The 19288-nt window shown below is 37.4% G+C and overlaps 5 protein-coding genes across 5 annotated transcripts; 1 reads left to right on the top strand and 4 right to left on the bottom strand.

Annotated features, from left to right (window-relative positions):
- Nucleotides 1–2515: 2515 nt before the first annotated feature.
- Nucleotides 2516–4209, bottom strand: LOC108849590 (multiple organellar RNA editing factor 2, chloroplastic). The gene is made up of 4 exons (XM_018623153.2): nucleotides 3759–4209; nucleotides 3573–3670; nucleotides 3419–3484; nucleotides 2516–2905 (listed from the first exon to the last, which is right to left on the bottom strand). Exons 1-4 carry the CDS (start codon nucleotides 4136–4138, stop codon nucleotides 2763–2765), a joined length of 687 nt encoding a protein of 228 aa, XP_018478655.1. The 5' UTR covers nucleotides 4139–4209; the 3' UTR covers nucleotides 2516–2762.
- A 3768-nt stretch (nucleotides 4210–7977) lies between these two features.
- On the bottom strand, nucleotides 7978–12544 carry LOC108853525 (protein unc-13 homolog). The gene is made up of 6 exons (XM_018626939.2): nucleotides 11781–12544; nucleotides 10729–11399; nucleotides 10450–10651; nucleotides 9907–10362; nucleotides 9633–9819; nucleotides 7978–9162 (listed from the first exon to the last, which is right to left on the bottom strand). The coding sequence occupies exons 1-6, from the start codon at nucleotides 12396–12398 to the stop codon at nucleotides 8189–8191; spliced, it is 3108 nt and encodes a 1035-aa protein (XP_018482441.1). The 5' UTR covers nucleotides 12399–12544; the 3' UTR covers nucleotides 7978–8188.
- Nucleotides 12545–13002: 458 nt separating this feature from the next.
- LOC108855795 (heterogeneous nuclear ribonucleoprotein 1) lies at nucleotides 13003–14777 on the bottom strand. Its single transcript, XM_018629701.2, has 2 exons — nucleotides 14418–14777; nucleotides 13003–14259 (listed from the first exon to the last, which is right to left on the bottom strand). Exons 1-2 carry the CDS (start codon nucleotides 14637–14639, stop codon nucleotides 13306–13308), a joined length of 1176 nt encoding a protein of 391 aa, XP_018485203.2. The 5' UTR covers nucleotides 14640–14777; the 3' UTR covers nucleotides 13003–13305.
- Nucleotides 14778–16097: 1320 nt separating this feature from the next.
- Nucleotides 16098–17563, top strand: LOC108848328 (putative uncharacterized protein YGR160W). The gene is made up of 3 exons (XM_018621660.2): nucleotides 16098–16339; nucleotides 16409–16503; nucleotides 16701–17563. Exons 1-3 carry the CDS (start codon nucleotides 16256–16258, stop codon nucleotides 17317–17319), a joined length of 798 nt encoding a protein of 265 aa, XP_018477162.2. The 5' UTR covers nucleotides 16098–16255; the 3' UTR covers nucleotides 17320–17563.
- LOC108848330 (uncharacterized) lies at nucleotides 17483–18748 on the bottom strand. Its single transcript, XM_018621661.2, has 3 exons — nucleotides 18531–18748; nucleotides 18060–18432; nucleotides 17483–17928 (listed from the first exon to the last, which is right to left on the bottom strand). Exons 2-3 carry the CDS (start codon nucleotides 18296–18298, stop codon nucleotides 17871–17873), a joined length of 297 nt encoding a protein of 98 aa, XP_018477163.1. The 5' UTR covers nucleotides 18299–18432; nucleotides 18531–18748; the 3' UTR covers nucleotides 17483–17870.
- Between the last annotated feature and the right edge of the window lie 540 nt (nucleotides 18749–19288).

Genomic DNA, 19288 nt, shown 5'->3' with positions numbered 1-19288 from the left:
AAAAATAAAGTCAACCATTGGAGATGCTTTTAGCGTAGATGGTCTTTCTCCGCTTGTAAACCATTTAATTGTTAACGAAGCATTTGTGCATTAATAAAGCATTAGGCTTAAAATATCTTTTAAATGCTTTGTGCAGGATCTTTCGTATGCTCATTTGTGAAGACTCCGAAGGGCTTCATATACGGTTTGGTATATTAACCCAAATAAGGAAACTATAGACATCCTTATGCATATATTAAAAGAAGCAAAATGTTCAAGTAGTTCAAAATATATCACAAGAAGAAAAATGTCCTTATTTCCTGACAATGTTGGATATTTAGTAGTATTCATATAACATTTTAAAGGCTACTCCTCATTTATGATCCTGACAAATTTATTATTTATCCACACCTCAATTTTAAAACATTTACATGGTTCTTCTCTTAGATTAAATGTTCAAATTAGATATCCGTATTATCATTAACTAATACAATTTAAATTAAAACAATAATAAAATATTAATTTGGTTTAAAACAATAATACCAAATATTGATGTTTTATCTAAGATTAATACAATAATAGAATCAAGTTAATGATGCTTTAAATCATGGTTTTCTATGTTAGTGAAGATCAAAGCTTACTCGGCTATGAAAAGTACTTCTCCTAAATTTTACGGAAAATCCTGATTTTGAGAATGCCTCAACTTTGATATTATGTTAACCTAAAAATCGCTTTCTAATATACTGAATCCATAGAAAATCCATAAGAGAAGTATTGTTTTCATGCTTTCTAAATATCTTGTTGTGTTCAACACAGATCTTCTAACATCAAACAACAATGACTACAATATGTTCAATTGTTGTACATTTCATTCCAAGCTTCTTCAATTTTAACCATTCAACCGCCAACATCACATGATCAAGTTTTTTTATTTGAAAGATTTTTTGTAAGTCTTAGGTCAATTTATTAAGACAGGTGTCATCAGCATCATTAGTCATAATGTACTAATTATTTGGCCAAATTATTTATATTTTGGTAATGTTCTTATATGTTTTTTTGTAGATTTATTTTCATTTAAGTTTAAATAATCTATGTTAATTTGTCATTAAGTTTATATAGTCTTTGTGACAAAAAAAAAGTTTATATAGTCTATGTTAATTTGTTATATGTAAGATAATATAACTCTGATTATATTATAATTCATAGATATTAATATTTTTAATAAAATATTATTATTGCCAAAAGAGTTATTAGTATTTTTTTATTGTTGTCATTAATACAGATGATATATAAACAAGTAGAATAACTAATACAATTGAGTATATATGAAAACATTATTATTGTTCAGCTAATGATCAATGTAAAAATTAAAGTTTAATCTAGCACTGGTTTGGTATATTAACCCAAATAAGGAAACTATGAGTCCTTATGCGTATATTACAAGAAGCAAAATGTTCAAAGTCGTTTAAATTAACATATTCTTAGTTATATCGATGATGAGTGTTTAGTTTATCATAGTGCCTCCAATTATTACACAACATAAAAGCAGTAAGACAACAAACACTAGACCATCTCCTTAGGATCATTGTTTCTGGTATGTTCATCCACAGCATCCGGCCGGGTTTGACCGGTATATATGGCTAATCTCAACGATTACAAAGAGATTCTTTAGAATTTTAGAAACCAACCTGATCAACCCCAACGATTACAAAGAGATTCTTTTGAATTTTAGATACTATGTGTGTCTGAACCCGGGTATATATGAGGTCAAAATAGCAAGAATAAAGTTACTACTTACTAGTCACTCTTTGTTGGAGGTGGATCAGGATTATTACCCACTTGGGAACCTGATATGGTAAAGCTCTTTAGCATCGCGTGCAGCTTCTTGTCTCCTGTATTCAATCAAGATACAACCTCGCTCAAACACATCCTCCGCGTCTTGTTCTTGCATATCTCGTCGCAAGAATCCTATCTCGTCTTTGACGGCACGAGCAGCTAATCCTACTTCTTGAGGATACTCTGCCTCGTCTTGTGCACCAGCTGATCCTACTTCTTATTGTGGATTCTCTGCCTCATCTTGTGCACGAGCTGACCCATCTTCAGAAATCCCTGACTCGTCCTGGGCACTTTCCTCAACAATCTTTACACAATTGTCTTGTCCAACGGAGTCATGATCTTCATTTCCTTGAGTAACCGTCTCAACTGCAGTAACTGAGCATGGTTCATTTTACTTGTCTTCACCCGTCAAACTGTCCTGGCCTGACAACTTCTCCATGATCTACATTATCTGGGATATCATCCGCTTTCTTGGATCCCTCCTCTGTCTCCTGAATCTGGGTTAAACGGCTCATCTGTTTTGGAGAAATCATCAGATCGCCCCTTTGCTTTACTTTGATTTTTTTTAACCCAAAGTTTTTGCCACAGTTACAAAAGAGTAACAGACTCCAGTATTCTAAAAAATTTACCGACTGGCAGTACTGAATTACGAAAATGTAATCAACATGTGCAACAGACATTGGTTACGAATCCAGGGAAAGATAAGAAAACGATTTTTAATGCCTAAATATACCAGTCTTTTCTAAAAAGAGTAAGGGAACCTCAATTTACATTATTTCAAACAAAAGAAAATGTTACATATTAATCAAAACTAAGCATTTCAAACAATATCCAAAGTTTTGTCCATTGGCTGCAAGGTTCTGGAACAAGGAAGCAGCATCATCAGCACCACCCTCCTACTAGCTTTCAATTCGATTCGATACGTATTATCTTTCTTCAGTCGCAGCTCAACGTGTGTTTTCTCTGCGGCGAGAGTAGCGAGTTCTGTCGTTGTATCTCGGTCTATCTTGCGCTCTCTGCGGCTGCGGCTCAACTCTCCTCTGCCTCTCTGGTGATCGCTGCACTATCTCTCCATTTACAAACAGCTCCGCTGCAAAGCCACAAATTAAGAAGACAGAGATCACGACTCGCTGAAAAAATCGAAATTTCTTCTCATGTTTCAAGAGAAAAACACTCAAGACTGCATGCAACAAAATGTTTTAATCTCAACCACCTTGCAGTTAGATACAATATTTACCTATCTGAAAAACAAAAAAATCGGCTAAGAGAAAGTGTTTGATGTCAGTCCATTAGCATTCAAAGCTAATCATAGCCAAAAGACTCATTAGCTTCGCCAAGATGGACTTACAATCAAAATTTCTTTGTTTTCTTATAAACCAGCTTGCAGTTAGATATACTATTAACTATCTACAAATATTAGCTAAAAGAAAATACTTTTATCAGTACATTAGCACTCAAAGCTAAACATAGCCAAAAGACTCATTAGCTTTGCCAAGACAGACTAATCAAAACATACATTTCATGTTTCAAGAGAGAGGCATTGAGACCAGCTGACTACCAAAAATTTAATTTTGAGATTTAAAGCAAAAGAAAAAAAAACTACCTCCATAATCTTTGTTTTCAGGATCCACATAGGAATCTGGAAGCACAAACAGAACGCCAGGCAAACCTGTCGTAAACAAAGAAAAACACTTTGTTATAAATATCGCTCAACACTAAGCTAACATAAGAGACAAGTGTAAAAGTAAAGACAAAACCTTCAAGCTTAGTAGATGTCTCTTCATCAATCTCACACCCAAACCCTAAATACCTCTCACACGAAACATTATAGATCCTCTTCTTCGCCTCTTCCTCACTACAACACCAAAACAAAACAGAGTAAAACACAAACGCAACCATCACCCAGATCAGCAGCAGAGCACGAAGGAACATATTAAATTCACCTTCCAACGACTTTGGCTAGGGTTTGTATGTAACAATCAATCATCTCCTGCTTCGTCGCCCCTTCGCCTCCAGGTTTATCCATAACAATCAGCCAGTGCTCGTAATCGCATCCCGGAAACAGAGGCGCCATCTCCGTCGGAGGTCGGTCGCTGAAGTTGGAGCCGGAGTTAAGCGGCGAGTAAGCGGAGCCGGACCGGTTAGCTCGGCAACGGATCGAGGTGAACCGGGTCGAGGAAGCTAAACTATATCCAACCGCACCGTGACCGGAGCTGAATCCACCGCAGCGAACGGAGGAAGGAAGATTAGGAGGTGCGAGTGAGGTGGTACTGGACAGGAGGGAGCGCGTGAGGTGGCGCGTGCCCGAGATAGGCAAGGCCATTGTTGGGGGATTGAGGGAAGAGAGCTGAGAGTGAAGGAAGGGTTTGGAGGTTTAAAGTGGATAGGGTTTTGGCAGATCATTTATTTTTTGCTTTCCTTTTATTATGATGGGCTTCACATAACTTGGGCCTATAGTCCACAAAGTTTACACAGAAATAAGACTTAGTAATATTTATTAGGCCTACTTGTGCTCATTTTAATACTCAATCTAGATATACAGTATTCCAAATATCTGAAAAAATTAGTATTTTTACCGAATTTTTGATTCGGTATAATCAAAATAATAAAAATTAGAATTAAAAAAATTAATATAAAATATAATATTTTTACAGTTTTTAAAAGCCTAAATACGTAAAAATTAACTAAATAATTCATTTAGTGAATAAAAATATTATAAAACTTATATAAAGATATAAAATTATATAATTTATATATATATGAATGTATTATATATATAATGGATTAGGTCAAATATATATTTTAAAAAATATTAGTATTTGTGATTTTAATCGTTTTTGACATATATTAAATTTTAATATTTATTTTAATTCGTAAAATTACAAGTATCTACATTTTTTGAATCAAATAAAAAAACGAATAATAAATCATATCAAATTTTACAGATATTTTGTCCATCCCTAGTTCTAGAATCCTCACCCGAACCATACTGTAAAAGATGAGTCTTTCTTTTTGAAAATTTTGACAGTATCTCCAATTAAAGTTCAAAAAGTCCTCCCCATTCCACAAACAAATCAGTGGCCGCAGATCTTTAAATTTGACTAAGCTCTCTAATCCACTAAACTATGCAATTTCATATTTACACGGCAAGGCCACAATTTCTTAAATGAAAAAAAGTACAAGAAAATTCAAATTAAAAGAAAGATTCTTTTTTTAATTGTAGAAGACCCTTAGTCCAAAGATTAATTAATGGTTCATTAGTATTTCTACACCAATAAGTTTAGAGTTCAAATTCCAAACCCAATAAAATACAAATTTTGAATATTATGAAAAATCGTTACAAAAGAACAAAATACACAAGAAGTACCTCAGACACCGGGTTTAGACCAAGCATTAATGAGTGCTTGTCGTCCCCATCAGATTCAAGTTCTCACAGAATTTATGAACGAGTTTGATAGCAGCCACTGCAACCTCAATGATCCCATTAATGGAGTCTGGTGCGATAACTGTGCGGTCACAAAACTACAATTCAGCGACTGTATCAGTGGAACTCTAAAGCTCAACATTAGTTGTTTCAGGTTACATCATCTTCATCAACTTTCTCACTGGAAACAACTTCGTCTCATCTTCACTTCCTTCTAAATTTTGCAATCTCAAAAGGTTAGAGCTCTTATCTCTTTACAATAATAGCTTCGTCGGCCAAGTTCATTCCTCATATAATAACCTAGGATTACTTTTCTTTTTAGACCTTTCTAATAATCATTTCTCTGGAACTCTGAATCCCAAAAGTACTAGCCTATTTGAGTTTCACCACCTCCGTTATCTCTATTTCTACAAAGTTGCGGCAAATTCCCAAATATCTTAAAGAACCTTAAGAAGTTTGAGTTGATAGCATCATGCAACAACATAATCAAAGGGAAAGTCCCTGAGTGGTTATGGAAGCTTCCTCGTCTAACCTCAGTGTTTGTTTCATATAATTTGATTAATGGTTTTGAAGGTCCAGTGAATGTTTTGGTAAATTCTTAGATTGAAATTGCTCAGTTGTGGAGTTTCTAGTTGTTGACAACATAATCAAAGACCAGTTTCCTGTCTCAAGGCTTTACCGAATTTGAAAGTCCTTATCTTCAGTTCAAACAAGTTCTGTGGCTCTATATCTCCTCCTGGTCAAGGTCCTCTTAGATTTCCAGGACTGCGTATATTTGAGATATCTGATAATAAGTTTATTGGACGCTTGTCACCAACATACTTTGTCAACTGGAAAGCAATGTCCCTTACTATGAATGGAGATGGTGGTTTATATATGATATATGGAAAATTATCTCTGAGAGATGGGACTATTCCGATATAAAGACTATAGATTTGCGATACAAAGGTCTAACTATGGAGCAGCAGGGGGTACTTACATCCTACGATACCATTGATTTTTCTGGGAACACACTTGAAGGACAAATTCCTGAATCCATCAGTCTAGAAAAAGCAAGGAAGATGGTGAAAGGTGGTCATATTGGGGTTTACTGATATTCAAATATTAGATCGATCACATTCTTTTTTTTAATGAATGTAAAATTATATTGAAGAAAAGAAAACTGTGTTACATCTAGTGCAACTGTTTTGATTTATTATGTACTCTACTAATCGATAAAGTAATGAAAAAATATTCCTAATCTTCTTGATCAATAAAATAATCTATCACATTTCGATAAGAAGAAGCTAATAAACTGTTGAGACCTAATAGTATATTAAATGGACGTTTTGTATAGAAAGCTTTGTGATTGGGTCACTTATTAGTTTGGAGTTTGTTGAGTGAGATTTCTGCCTTTCAAGTTTCAAGATACTAAAAAGAATTGATTGTATATGATAGCTACTCTTTCAACAGAACGAAACGGCAACTTATAGTTACCAGGAGTGAGAAGCAGTGGCTATAGGTTATGCTCTTGGAGTCACAATAGCACAAGTCATTGCTTCATAGACACCGGAGTGGCTTATCAAGCCTCGAAACTGTTATGATTGTTTCGGTTCTGCATTATATTCATTATATGGTGGCGTTGTAATGAAGCAAATTTCCTATGTTTTTTTCTTGTATATTTTTCCAATACTATCTTCTGATTATCTATACATATCTATTCATTATGCCTCCAAGTTCTCGAGGGTAAAGCCTGTCTCAGTTACAACGAACGAAACCTGATTCATTCTGTATACGAAAACGAAGCAGAGGAATGAGGAAAAGCAGAGGATCACAACATGTTAATTTTCAAGACTAAAAAAATGCAACCGACAACAGTGGCGGAGCCAGAAATTTTTTTGATTAGGGTCATAGTATATAAATTTAATATATAAATTTTATATGTAAACATTATTATTATAGAAATAATTTTTTTTTACAAAATTAACGGGACATATGAAAGTTTATACATAAATTAGTGAGGTCAAATGTTAAATTTTAACTAAGTATTGTAATAATTTTAGAAAAAATACACTGAAAAAAATTTGTCCCCCAATTTTACTGGGGTCACCTGACCCCACACCCTCCTCTCTCCCTCCGCCCCTGACCGACAAGGAGTTTTCTGAATTCAGAAACATCTTTAACACGCTCATCGTCTATAAATGAAACCTAAGTAAAAACAAATTCATCACTTCGTTGATAAAACAAAGTCAACTAGGCGTGACTTCTACAGAGAAGGACTAAAAGTAGAGGATTAAAACATATCTCAAAAATGAAGGAGCAATTCTATTCTATTATCCTGGCATTCTCTATCAACAATCTGGAAGGAAGTATTCCTAGCAAGTTAATTGTTAGTGCATCGCTTTAGACATTTGAAGTTGGATATAACCAGCTAACCGAGAAGCTTCCAAGGCCTCTTGTAAAGTGCTTCTCTGTAGTGTTTCTTACCCTTGAAAACAGAAAAAATCAATGGCACAGTTCCTTTCGCCTCCACCAAATTTGCAATATTTTATCTCTCATTAATATAACCAAATCTGAATAAGTACTCCAAGCAGAAAAAAACTAACTCAAAAATCAGAAATAAATATAGGAAAAATCCGAATAAAACCTGAGAGGGGCAAATTCAAAATTTTAAAAATTCGTTCTGAACCGACATTTACTGCCTATGTCTAGAACTTATGAACACAGGACACATGTCTAATAAAATGAACAAATATTCATCGTAAATAACATACAAACTCGCTTTACTCTTCAACTTCTGTAACAATAAGAAAACAAAAACAAATAAATTATTACAAATCAGCTGAAAAAAATCACATATTGAATAGCTTGACACAACAAATCAAGTTCAGCTCTCTCACCAACACAAACATTTTTGTTTTTTAAGAGTTGAATTCTTTTCTTTTCTTTTGCTTTCTCCATTTCAAGTTGTCACCTCCTTTTAGGCAATTGAAACGCCTTCTTAAGAAACTGATTAGCAACACGGTCGTTTCTATGACAAAGAACCCTCAAGATAGTGTTCGGATCCGACCGGTTCCACCTTCCAGTGGTCGGAGGCATCGGTAGCTTCTGTCTTGACCCAACCATCCCCATTCCACTCGTTTCACACGTCACAATGCTAAAATCTTCCATAAGCTGTTCCGTAGGTTGACTCATCAGCTGAATCACACCTTCCACACTCTCCGCATCTCTGTCAACAATATCCTCTGGTATCAACCCTTCGCCACAAGTACAGAAAACCCTCTTCAAGCTCTCGAAATCTTCTTCGATCAAACTATGATCCGACCTGTAAAACACTCTCGGATACCCTCCCGCGAGCAAGACCATCAAGAACGCTTCGAAAGACGCCTTCATAACCTCCCTCATCGCTAGCGCTTGAGCACGGTCGGCGAGAATCGCCGACATTAACGTGAAGTTCTGTTTCATGATCCGTAGAGCCGGTCTGATCCTCGTGTTGGCGACTTCTCCTACGTAAAGACTTTCGTAGAAAACAGAGTTCGAGTCGAGGAAGATCAAACGGTAAGCGGCCACTTCTGACACGTGCTGGCAAGCGGATTCGATGCCCGCGTAGGTGAAGTCGAAGTAAGATGAAGAGTTGTTGTTACGGTGGCGGTAACGTTTTCGTGTTGCGGGAAGTACCCTAGGGTTTAGAGAGAGTGTTTTGTTGAGTGAATGGATATGTGAGCTTAGGAAATGTAGTGTGTTGAGGCGAATGTAAAGACGTTGCGTCCCGCGGCTTGTGGATGGGCGTGGATGGTGGCCGTCGGATAACGCGGGTGCAACGTGGCTGAAATCTTCTCTGACGGCTGTACAGGGTGTCGCTCTCTTCCATAGTTTAAGGAATCCCGAATCTCTGTTGCACCTTGTAAGAGGAGGTAAAGTAGGAATGTAACTCTGTCTCGAACCTGACATAACCAAACATTATAGATTAGCCTGAGAACTATACCCGAACCAAACCGAGATTTTCAGTTTTTCGGTTCAGAACCTGTTATAAATTCTGTTCAGCAAGTGTTTTTTTAAGAAAATCAGATTTTGGTTCGAGTAGTCGGTTAAATTCAATTTTTTTTTAAAAGGCGAGCAAAAACCAAATAAAAATCGAAAATTATCGAACTAACCAAAATAACCCGATTTATTATGAGATTCTAAAAAAAATATTGAAACAAAAAGAAAATTGGTTAACTTCGGTATAATTTTAGAAAACCGAAAGAATAATCAAATTTTGATTCAGTTCGGTAAAATTCTAGCCAAACCGAACTAACTGAAAACCAAACTAGAACTAACATAATAAATCGAAACAGCAGGCCTAAAAGGATAATCAAATTAGACCGTCGCTGTGTTTTTCTTGAATTCAAAAGACTATTGATCTTAAACGTACCACAAGATGCAACAAAGGTAGTGTATTCTTGGAAAAGTTGTTCTAATCCTTCAACAAGATCATGAACTAGATCCTCTGTAATCCCAATAGGGATTTCAAAGAACTCATCGATTATTTCCTTGGCTAGTTTCATTAACTCTCCTGCAGATTGTGCGTAAGGTTCTGATTTGGACTTAGGGTTCCACGTCTACAAGAAAGAATGCAACACCAAATGTAAGTTAATAAAAAAACATGTAAGTAACGTTTGTTGCAAGTAAATATCTCTAGAACTTACTTCAGTTTCTTTTGCTCTAAACAAACACTCCTGAACTCTCTTTAGATTCTCTTCTATCCATTGCCTCAAAAGCCTCAATATAATCGAATCAACTTCATAAGGAACCATCTCTTGAACCAGCCCTTTTCCACCGTCATCAAATTCTTCTGAATCTTCAGCCACCATCTGCACCAATACCTTCTCAAGCTTCCCTGCCGTTAGCAAAACCTCAACAGTATCTTTCGAGATAAACGATCTTCCTGCCAAATACTGCATCAAGATCGAACCATAGCATTGATGAAGCGATACCGAGGCAACACCAGCAGCGACTGAGTGCCATCTCTTGAGTATGGGACTGAAACATTCACGCTCTCGCAACGCTAACTCTTCTGTTTCCTTAGCTAGATGCAATAGTGTTGCAGCCGCTTCTTCTCCTTCCTCGGTAGCTAAGATTTTAGCTTTTGTGTTCTCTATCACCTACAAAAAAAAAGATTTCATAACTTGAATATTAATAGTTGTGTTTATTAATTTACTGAGTATTAATCTATAGAGTTTTTCTTATACCTTAGAAAATGCGGTTTTAATAGACGCTCTTATGTAATAATCAACACGGTCTCCTGAATAATCAATTAACTTAACGTCGCCTTTCCCTTGAGAGATCGTCACATCATCTCCCAAGATTCTTGACGATGATAACGCCAATGGGAGAAGATTCTCTATCAACCCCACGTTGCCTCTTTGGAAATAGTCATGGTAGCTTAACAATCTATAAAGAAACCACAACCAACATTTAGGTTTCAAAAGATTTAAATCAGTAACTTGTGCCACAAGAAAATCAAATACCTTTTCTCGGTCCAGCCTTGCATAGAGGCTAATACTGAGGTCAGTAGTTTGACATAGAGAGCTTCACGGTCAAGTTTCTTAGCGTCATTAGCAACTTCAGCCAGCATAGCATGTGATGCACCAAGCAAGTCTGGTTCCATTTGTGACGTTACTACGTACTGATGAAACAAAACCCAAGTGAAACATAGATTATGCACCGGTCTTGTGATCCCTAGCGTTGACCAAGTTTTCTTCATTAACTCCAAAAGCTCATCGATCTCATCAAGCACCAACGTCTCATCCCTTACGTCGAATATCGACTGCAATAAAGCTACGTAAAGATGGATGTTGAGAGGGTAACCATCAGCCCAGTGACAAACATCGGATGGGTTTCCATTAGTGCTGCGCCATGATAAAGACACGACTACGTTGCATAGCGTTCTCATTGTGTCTGAGGTTTTGGTTGTGTCGATGGGTCTGTTTTGGCTTTGTCTAACGATTTCTCTTAGACGCATTGCGTAGTTGTTGGTTTTGTCTAGAGGAATCGATGGGTGTAGGAGAAGACCAGCTTCAAGAACTTTGAGTTGTCTTCGTTGCCAGAGCTGGTACTCTTGTCCATCGCCGAACTCTGATGTTTTCAAGTGTCGGAGAAGCTCTAACGGTAAGATTATTGTCTCTGCTCTTCTACCTGTCTGAAAAATAAAAACCATTTCTTAAGTTACTATTATGGCATGATTGGTAAACATTCATTATTTGTGGAATTAATTGTGGAATCGCGGAAAAAATTACTAATCTATAGAAAGAAAAAAAATTGTGAAATAATTTATTTGTACAAATGGATAAATTTTACGAAGAAAATGAAATATGAATTAGATTGATTAAATATTTTTGTCAAGAAAGCCTAACGCAAATCTGCATTTCTTTTTTTTTATTCTGTAAACTTTGTTGCTTGGCAAAATACTTATGGAATCGCGTCTTTAAAAACACAGTTCTGCAGATTACCAATCAGGGCCTCACGGTATTTCAATTTTTGCATTAACTTGTAGAAGAAGCAGCAAAATGGATCAACTTACTTGACCAACAAGCGTTCTCAATAAGGTTTTTCTAAGCCGGCTATCACTCTGTTCTGTCACCCTCATTTGTTGCCTCATGATCTCCGCCGAAGTTAACGGTCTTCTAGGCCGAGTAGGCTGGACCGTCAAGAACCCTGCTCCAGGGCTCATAGGTCCTGAGCTACTTCCGCCGCCGGGTGACAATGAGTTTGTCCCGGCTCCTCCAGCCACTCCTATCGTAGACATCCTCCTAGACGGAGACCGTTTAAGCATCTTCAACCCTAAAGCCCGTTTCACCCGGCTTGTAGGGGTTGTCACCACCTCTTTCCTCCCTGAAAACCCAAACCCTGAACCAGAGCCACCACCATTTGATCCTCCTCCTCCTGCTGCTTCTCCATGATTGTCGTTGTTATTGTGCGCAGAGTAGAACGTGAGAGCAGTCCTACCTCCAAACCCCGGTGACGACCTACAAGCCGTGAAGAAGATCTCGTAAGCCGTCTCACGGATATCATCTTGTTCAAGACCGTTTAGCTTCCCGAATGGCCAGAGAAGATCGGTGTTAGGACAAACCACCGTGGAACCACCTCCCATGTTAGAGATAGTCACCGAGAAGGACTCACGTCGGTGATGATGGTTCATGGTGGAGGAGGAGAGGGGGTGGAGGGAGGGAGGGAGAAGTTTGGACAGGATTTATGAAATTAGATTGTCCCAAATGAGAGGAAAGAGGGAGAGTGTGATGACATTTCCTGTTTTAAAAATAAGGCAAACGCGTGAGAAACAAGAAACAAGAGGAACAGAGAAGGAAGTGGTAGAGGATGGAGACAAGTTGGAAAAAAGGTAATCTACAGCAAATTTTTCTGTGCTGTGGAATGTTGAGAGAGAGAGGATGTGAGTAAAAATAGGAATATACACAAGATAATTACCATAATTAGCAAATCTTCTATTTATAGTAAATCTTGTTCATTCAAATCTCATCTGTAAATCATATATTTGTGTATTGGATAGTCGACAGCTTGACACAAGATTGTTGAATCTTTCTGAGAAGCGTTAAGAGAAGAACAAATGTGTAACAACAACACGCGCGCAGACATGGAGAGACTAGTTATGTCTACAACCTCAAAGTGGTTTATTATTATTACAGCTAATGCTAGTCTGCTACCAGTACCAAGAAGCTGTTGTTCTAACAAACACCTTTCATAGATACCAGTGCACACCAAGCAGAAAGGTTATTTAGAGATGCAAATCAAGAATATTTAAAAGAATAAATGCAACAAAGAAAAGATAAGTTGTTGTTAACACAGACACTAGCATAGAGAAAAGAAAAAAAAACATTCCAAAGCAACAAATATAAATAAGCACACTACAACTTTCATATGAAATACTAAGTACGACTCAGCATCAAGAGTGCCTGAACAACAACTTATTAAGAAACTAACCAAAAGAGATAATCCAGGTCAAGGGCGGCATCCACAAGGATGCAAAAGAGGAGGAGCTTCGAGGTCAAAGAAAGATAAAGACCACAATGTGGTAGTCTTTCTTCCTCCAATCACTGTTGTAAAGCTTGATTACCGCTTCCATAACCACCGCCATAACCAGCTTGCCCGTTTCCTTGGTGATTCCCATAGCCATCTAAACCATCAGCATAGCCACCGCCAAGGCTGTTAGGCCGCCCACCGACTGCACCATAACCAGATGGAGTCCCATAAGAGGAATCATTCCCACCATATCCATAACCTTGACCGCCGTAACCTGCAGACGCACCTCCTTGACCCATCACTGCTGAACCGGGACCAGAACCGCCCCACGGAGCAGCAGGAGCAGCAGCATTTCCATATCCCACGTTACCGTAACCAGACGGTGCTTGACCTCCCCACGAACTTCTTGGACCACTTCCAAACCCAGCTCCAGGGACAGTCACACCAGGGTTCCCATAAGGCGCACCAGATGGATTCCCATACCCTCCAAAACCCCCATAACCTACACCGTTGCTGCCATAACCATAACCAGCACCATAAGGAGGATAACCGCTTCCTCCAGCGTTTTGAGGCGGCATGTATCTACTTGAATCAACACGACCCTCACCATACCCAGGGAAACCACCACCACCGCCACGACCACCACCACCACCGCCGGCTACCCCAGGATTAGCATCTTTAGGAAGAGCTCTCTTAACCTCTACTTGCTTCCCATTCAAATCATGGAAAGTCTTGTGCAAAACAAGGTCAACAGAATCTTCAGAATCGAACGACACAAACCCAAACCCTCTAGGCCGCTGCGTGGTCTGGTCAATCATAATCACCGCATCGCTCACAGGGCCGTAACTCTCGAAGTAGGCCCTGAACTCATCAGACGTCAAAGCAGGAGGCAAACCACCAACAAATATCTTCTTGGTCCTAACGTTAGCACCACCACTATCAAAACTCCTAGAAGCACCACTAAAACTCCCTCCTCTACTACCAGGACTCTGCTCTTCTCTAGACATTGCTCTCTTCACATCAACCTAATTAATAAGAATTAAAAGGTTAGATTTTTATCATGGTAATGGCTACAAGATTCAAAAACCCAGAAACCCAATTCGGAAACAAAATCAAATTTGAGTTTAATTAAAAAAAGTTTTGAACTTTTTTTTTAGTAAAAAAAAAAGTTTTAACTTTTTACATCTCTATTGTCGATGTGGTGTTTGGTCTGAAGAACCCTATCGATGACGGCGGGATCGGAGAAGGAGACGAATCCGAATCCCCTGGGACGACTCGTGGCTTTCTCTCGCATGACTGTGACCTGAGAAACCTCGCCGTAATTGGTGAAGTACTCTCTCAGGAGATTCTCGTCGGTGTCCCATGAAATCCCGCCGATGAACAGCTTTCCCTGATCTGATTCCATTTGATTTGGTACCCAGAGAACCCTAGATTCGAGAATCTCCCCGGTGAAGAAGAGAAATTAGGGTTTGGGTTTGTGAAATCGAGTTAGAGAGAGAGAAGACAGAGTTGGGAAGTAGCTATTAGCCAATGGGGTTAAAGAGAGTGAAAAAAAGATTCGTTTTCAAAAAAAAAAGATATTTTTACTAAACAAAGCTTAGATATTTACGTTTTTTAACAGAAGAAGAAAGTAGAACTTTTTTTTTAATTGGTTTGGGTGATGCGGTAAATTTGAGCAAGAACATCGGAGGGTGTAACGGTTGTGTTAGTGGTGAAAATCGGATGGGGTTAGGATCTCATTCATGCCAGAGGATGGGTTCAAACTTCGAACTAAAACAGTACGTTTTTGACAGACTGCACGCACTGACGAGTGAGGACTTTGTTAGAAGAGAATGTGGATGTCTCACGTGATGTGTTTAAAGTAACACATCAATCGAAAAGGAGAATATCGATCATTGACCTCGTTGTTTGTTTTCGTTGCAGATCAATGATGACATTGATATCTATCAACATTTTAAAAGAAAAAAGCAGCACCAGTATCATGAGAAATTTATCATAATGTTACTGTTGATGATTTGATGTGGTAGTAGACTTTGAATATAATTATGTTTTCTATAGTTAATAATATATTTTTGCCAAAAAATTATTGACAGCTGTGTGTATAAATGCAACTATCTCAGACTATATAAGGTTTTTTTTTTTTTAACTGGCCTAAGACTATATAAGGTTTGTATCTATTTTTACTACTTTCATGTAGTCTGTAGATACAAAGTCGATTTTGAGCATAGCAAGAAAATTTTCGTTTCAGATCTTCAGATATATAATGGCTAATATGTATAGATCATTATACTTTCAGATTGATTAAAATATACGTGTTGATTTCTTAGAAAATGTTTCAAATCCCATAAAATCACAAGACAACACTAATATAAACAACACTAGTAAGTCATATACGTGATTGGTAAATATTGCAATTTTACAACAGAAAGTTTATGGACCTGAGAATAAATTAGATATGTATGTCAATCATATAAAAGACATAGACTTGTTGACAAAAGAAAAAGACAGAGACTTGGTTTAGCTTTTGTATATTATCACTTTGCCAAAACTACTTAAATGGGCCACAAAAGCCCATAACTCACACTACATCCCAATGAATTCTAGTCACTATACGTAGTCTTTAATTTCACTTCATAAAATTGCCAGAAAAGAATAATATTTTCTTGTTTGAAACATTTGGTTTTTTTACAGGTAAATAATTCAACTATGATCTTTGGTAATGCATAGCAGGAACAAATAAATGCACTTGGTTATATGCACACTTGGTTTGGAATATTAAAAAAAAAAGGTGCAATAGCTCTTTTTGTCTTTTTCTTCTTAAAGAAATTTATAAAAACAATAAACGGCAAAAACGCCGTGAGTCTACCGTCAATTCCTATCTTTTTGAAACCCTCTCCAACGTTCCTATTTTTGTTCAAACACATCAACGAGGCAAAAATAAATAAAACAAAAATCATCTCTCTTCTTCGTCCCTCCCTTCTCTCAAGAATCGAAACCGAAACAGAGGAAACATCACCACCAATGGGATGTTTTGCAGGTTGTTTCGGTCTCTCTTCCAACACAAAACGCAGAAACTCCACCAGGAAGATCCTTCCTCGACATCAAGTAACCTTCTTTTCTTCTGGAAAGATCACTCTTTCTTGTTCCTCTCTTTCCAACATTTGTTTCTTGCAGAGAATCTGTAGCTATGAGCCTCTACTCTCTTCAGATCCGTCAGATTCCATCGCCAATGTAGATAGCCCTGAAAACATCTTGAGTTCGAACCTCAGGTCAGTGTTTTTTCTTCCGATTTATAGATTCAGATTTACTCATAAAGATGATACCTTTTATGCTCTGAGATTATCCAACTGATGATAACCGGTTATGAAGACCAAACCCAAACCGGTTTTAGCAGTTCATAACATGTGCAGAGATAGTCATTTAACTATGTTCAGTGCTCTCTTTTTCTTTTCTGGTATTGTGTTAGGTGTGAGGTAGAGTCAGAGGAGGGGGAGAAGAAAGGAACAAAGAAGACGAGGAAAAGAGTCAGGTTTAACTTGAATGTACAAACCTTTGAACCAACAACTCTACCATCAAGATATGAGAATTACTGCAGTGATGATGATGATGATGATGATGAAGAGGCAAAAGGAGGAATAAAGAGCAGTAGATCTGTGTATCCTGCAAACTACAGATACCATAACTGTGTGGATGGCTTAGATGAAGATGAATTGGGATATGGAGAGAGTGATCTGGAGGATGAAGACTATTACACAGATGATGAAGGTGATGCTGATGATGAAGATGAAGAAGAAGATGAGGAGCAGGATGTGACTCCTCTGTTGAATCCAGTTGAGAACATTGCGCAGTGGAAAGCGGTTAAAGCAAAGCCAGTGAGAAGAGTTAAAGAGCTAATGAAGGAGAACGTTGAAGCAGATAGTGGTAGTGATGATCAAGCAAGACCACTACTAATGAAGGAGATCATCGTCAATACTAGCCTTGCCGATTGGTTAGCCTCACCGAAGACTTTTCATGGGAATGGTTCAGCTAAGAGATCCCCAATTGTTGATATCACCAACATGGAGAACAGGTCAAAGGTTTCATAGTGATTGATTCACCATTGTGAAGGAGGAGAAGAAAGAAACCGTGTGTGTGTTTTGTTGTTTTTCTTTGTTTTGTGTGCAAGAGATATGGAGGTTTTGTATCGATCTTTCAATGTTTTTTCGCATCTCTGCTTATGATTTGGTGAGGAGGAAAGCTACTGGAAGCAGAGGAATATAATGGCTGCACATTGTTTACAATTGAATTTAGCTTGTGTTGTTGCAGTGAAAAGACATACATAGTTTACTGTCAAAACCTGTCATCAAAATCAAACAGCACTCTATTGGAAAATACAGCAGTAATCTATAATTCTATATACTCTCTCTCTCACTCCTGTAACTGAAATGTAACGATCTTCTGGTATAAGCTTATATGAGTCTACTACATCCCTCATTTGAACTGGTCCTGAAAAAACAAAATCAGAAACCTGCCTGATTGTGATTGATGTGTCCAGTCGCTTAAGTTGGTTCGTCTTTGCTGGAAAGAAGCCAGATAACAAAGACGAGCTCATTGTTAAACTCCAATGTTAAATGGTGGTTGGTTGGTTGAGAGAGGGCTACATAATTGTGCAGATGCAGGAATCTGAATCATCGTCATCTGTATCGCTTACTTCACTGCCAAGCAGATCATGGAAGCAGAAGTGAGAAATATAATATACTATAAATTGTTCTCTCAGTTTCCAAGCAAAACACACACAACAATGGAAGGAAACATCAAAAGAAGTGTCACCAATGATGTAACTTACCTTGGTTCATAAACCAAAACCTGAGCGAGATTGTCACCTTTGTTGTCATTCCACTGGACAGTCCTCTTAATCTTGTCACTACTTCTAGACATCCCTCCTTTCCTAGGATTAGAAGGCGGCAATAAACACTGTGACTCACTTTCTTCTTCCTCAGAAATCTCACTGCTCTTTAGACTAACAACAAGAGCCTTATTATTATTACTCTCACATCCATTGGCCTCTCCACGAATCGTATCCATCAGATACAACAAAGATAATGGAAAGTAGTAGATCCTCCAAATCCAATAAAAAATAGATTCTTCCTTTTTTTCTTTCCTAATTCATGTCAAATAACAATCCAAATCCACCATAAAGGTTTGAGCTTTAATCCCTCCTGGTCCAAAGCAAAACAAGGATTACAAACCCTGATCGAGATCCAGATCCGAGATATGCAAACAAAATACCGAAAATTGAGAATGCAAATTGCTTTACCTACTCAGTGGCGGCGTTGAGAGAGAGAGAGAGAGAGAAACAAAATTCGAATTTTCTCGGGAAAAGATTAAAACTTTGACAGCAGATCATCTAATCGTGTTCAGCAAGAAGTTTCAGAACCCATCAATGCATGGCTCTGATCCGATAACGAGAAGAAGAAGAAGAAGAAGAAGAAGAAGAAAAATCTGAGAGACGCGTTTCTCTATTGGATGATGAATGGAATGAATCAACGGTCAAGATTTCACGTAAAGGTTTTTGTCGGAACAGATTACGAATTTACATACTTATTTTTTAATTACCAAACTTGCAATATTTTAATTTAATGTTTTTTTCTTCATTTACTTCACTTGTACTACGTGTTGATGAGCTGATATAGTTTAATGTGCTTTGAATTTGTCATAAAAGATTGGCAATTTTTAAATTATACAAAAATGATTTTATTGTGACTAACACTATTTTTTTCTTTTAAAATTATCAAAAGGAAGTCAGTGTTTACTACTTCAATGGTTTGTATCTTACACGTTGTATCATCAAAACCAATTTAATTAACGATCATCTTAGCGAGATAGTGGATAAAGTTTACTATTTTTATTTTGTGCACATTTTTTTAAGTTAATAAGAAAAATGTTAATTGTCCTAATTGTAGTGTAGATATGCCTCTATAGTGATCATTCTTCTACATTAAGCAACCCACCATCAAGGATAAAAAGGATGTTGAATTAGTACGTGTGGTAATATGTACGTTAATGAAGTCAAAA

This window comes from Raphanus sativus, chromosome 4 (assembly GCF_000801105.2).
Source record: "Raphanus sativus cultivar WK10039 chromosome 4, ASM80110v3, whole genome shotgun sequence".
In the NCBI taxonomy this organism is placed as follows: Eukaryota; Viridiplantae; Streptophyta; class Magnoliopsida; order Brassicales; family Brassicaceae; genus Raphanus; species Raphanus sativus.
Note: the sequence above shows the minus strand (reverse complement) of the source record. Positions and strands in the feature narration are given on the sequence as shown.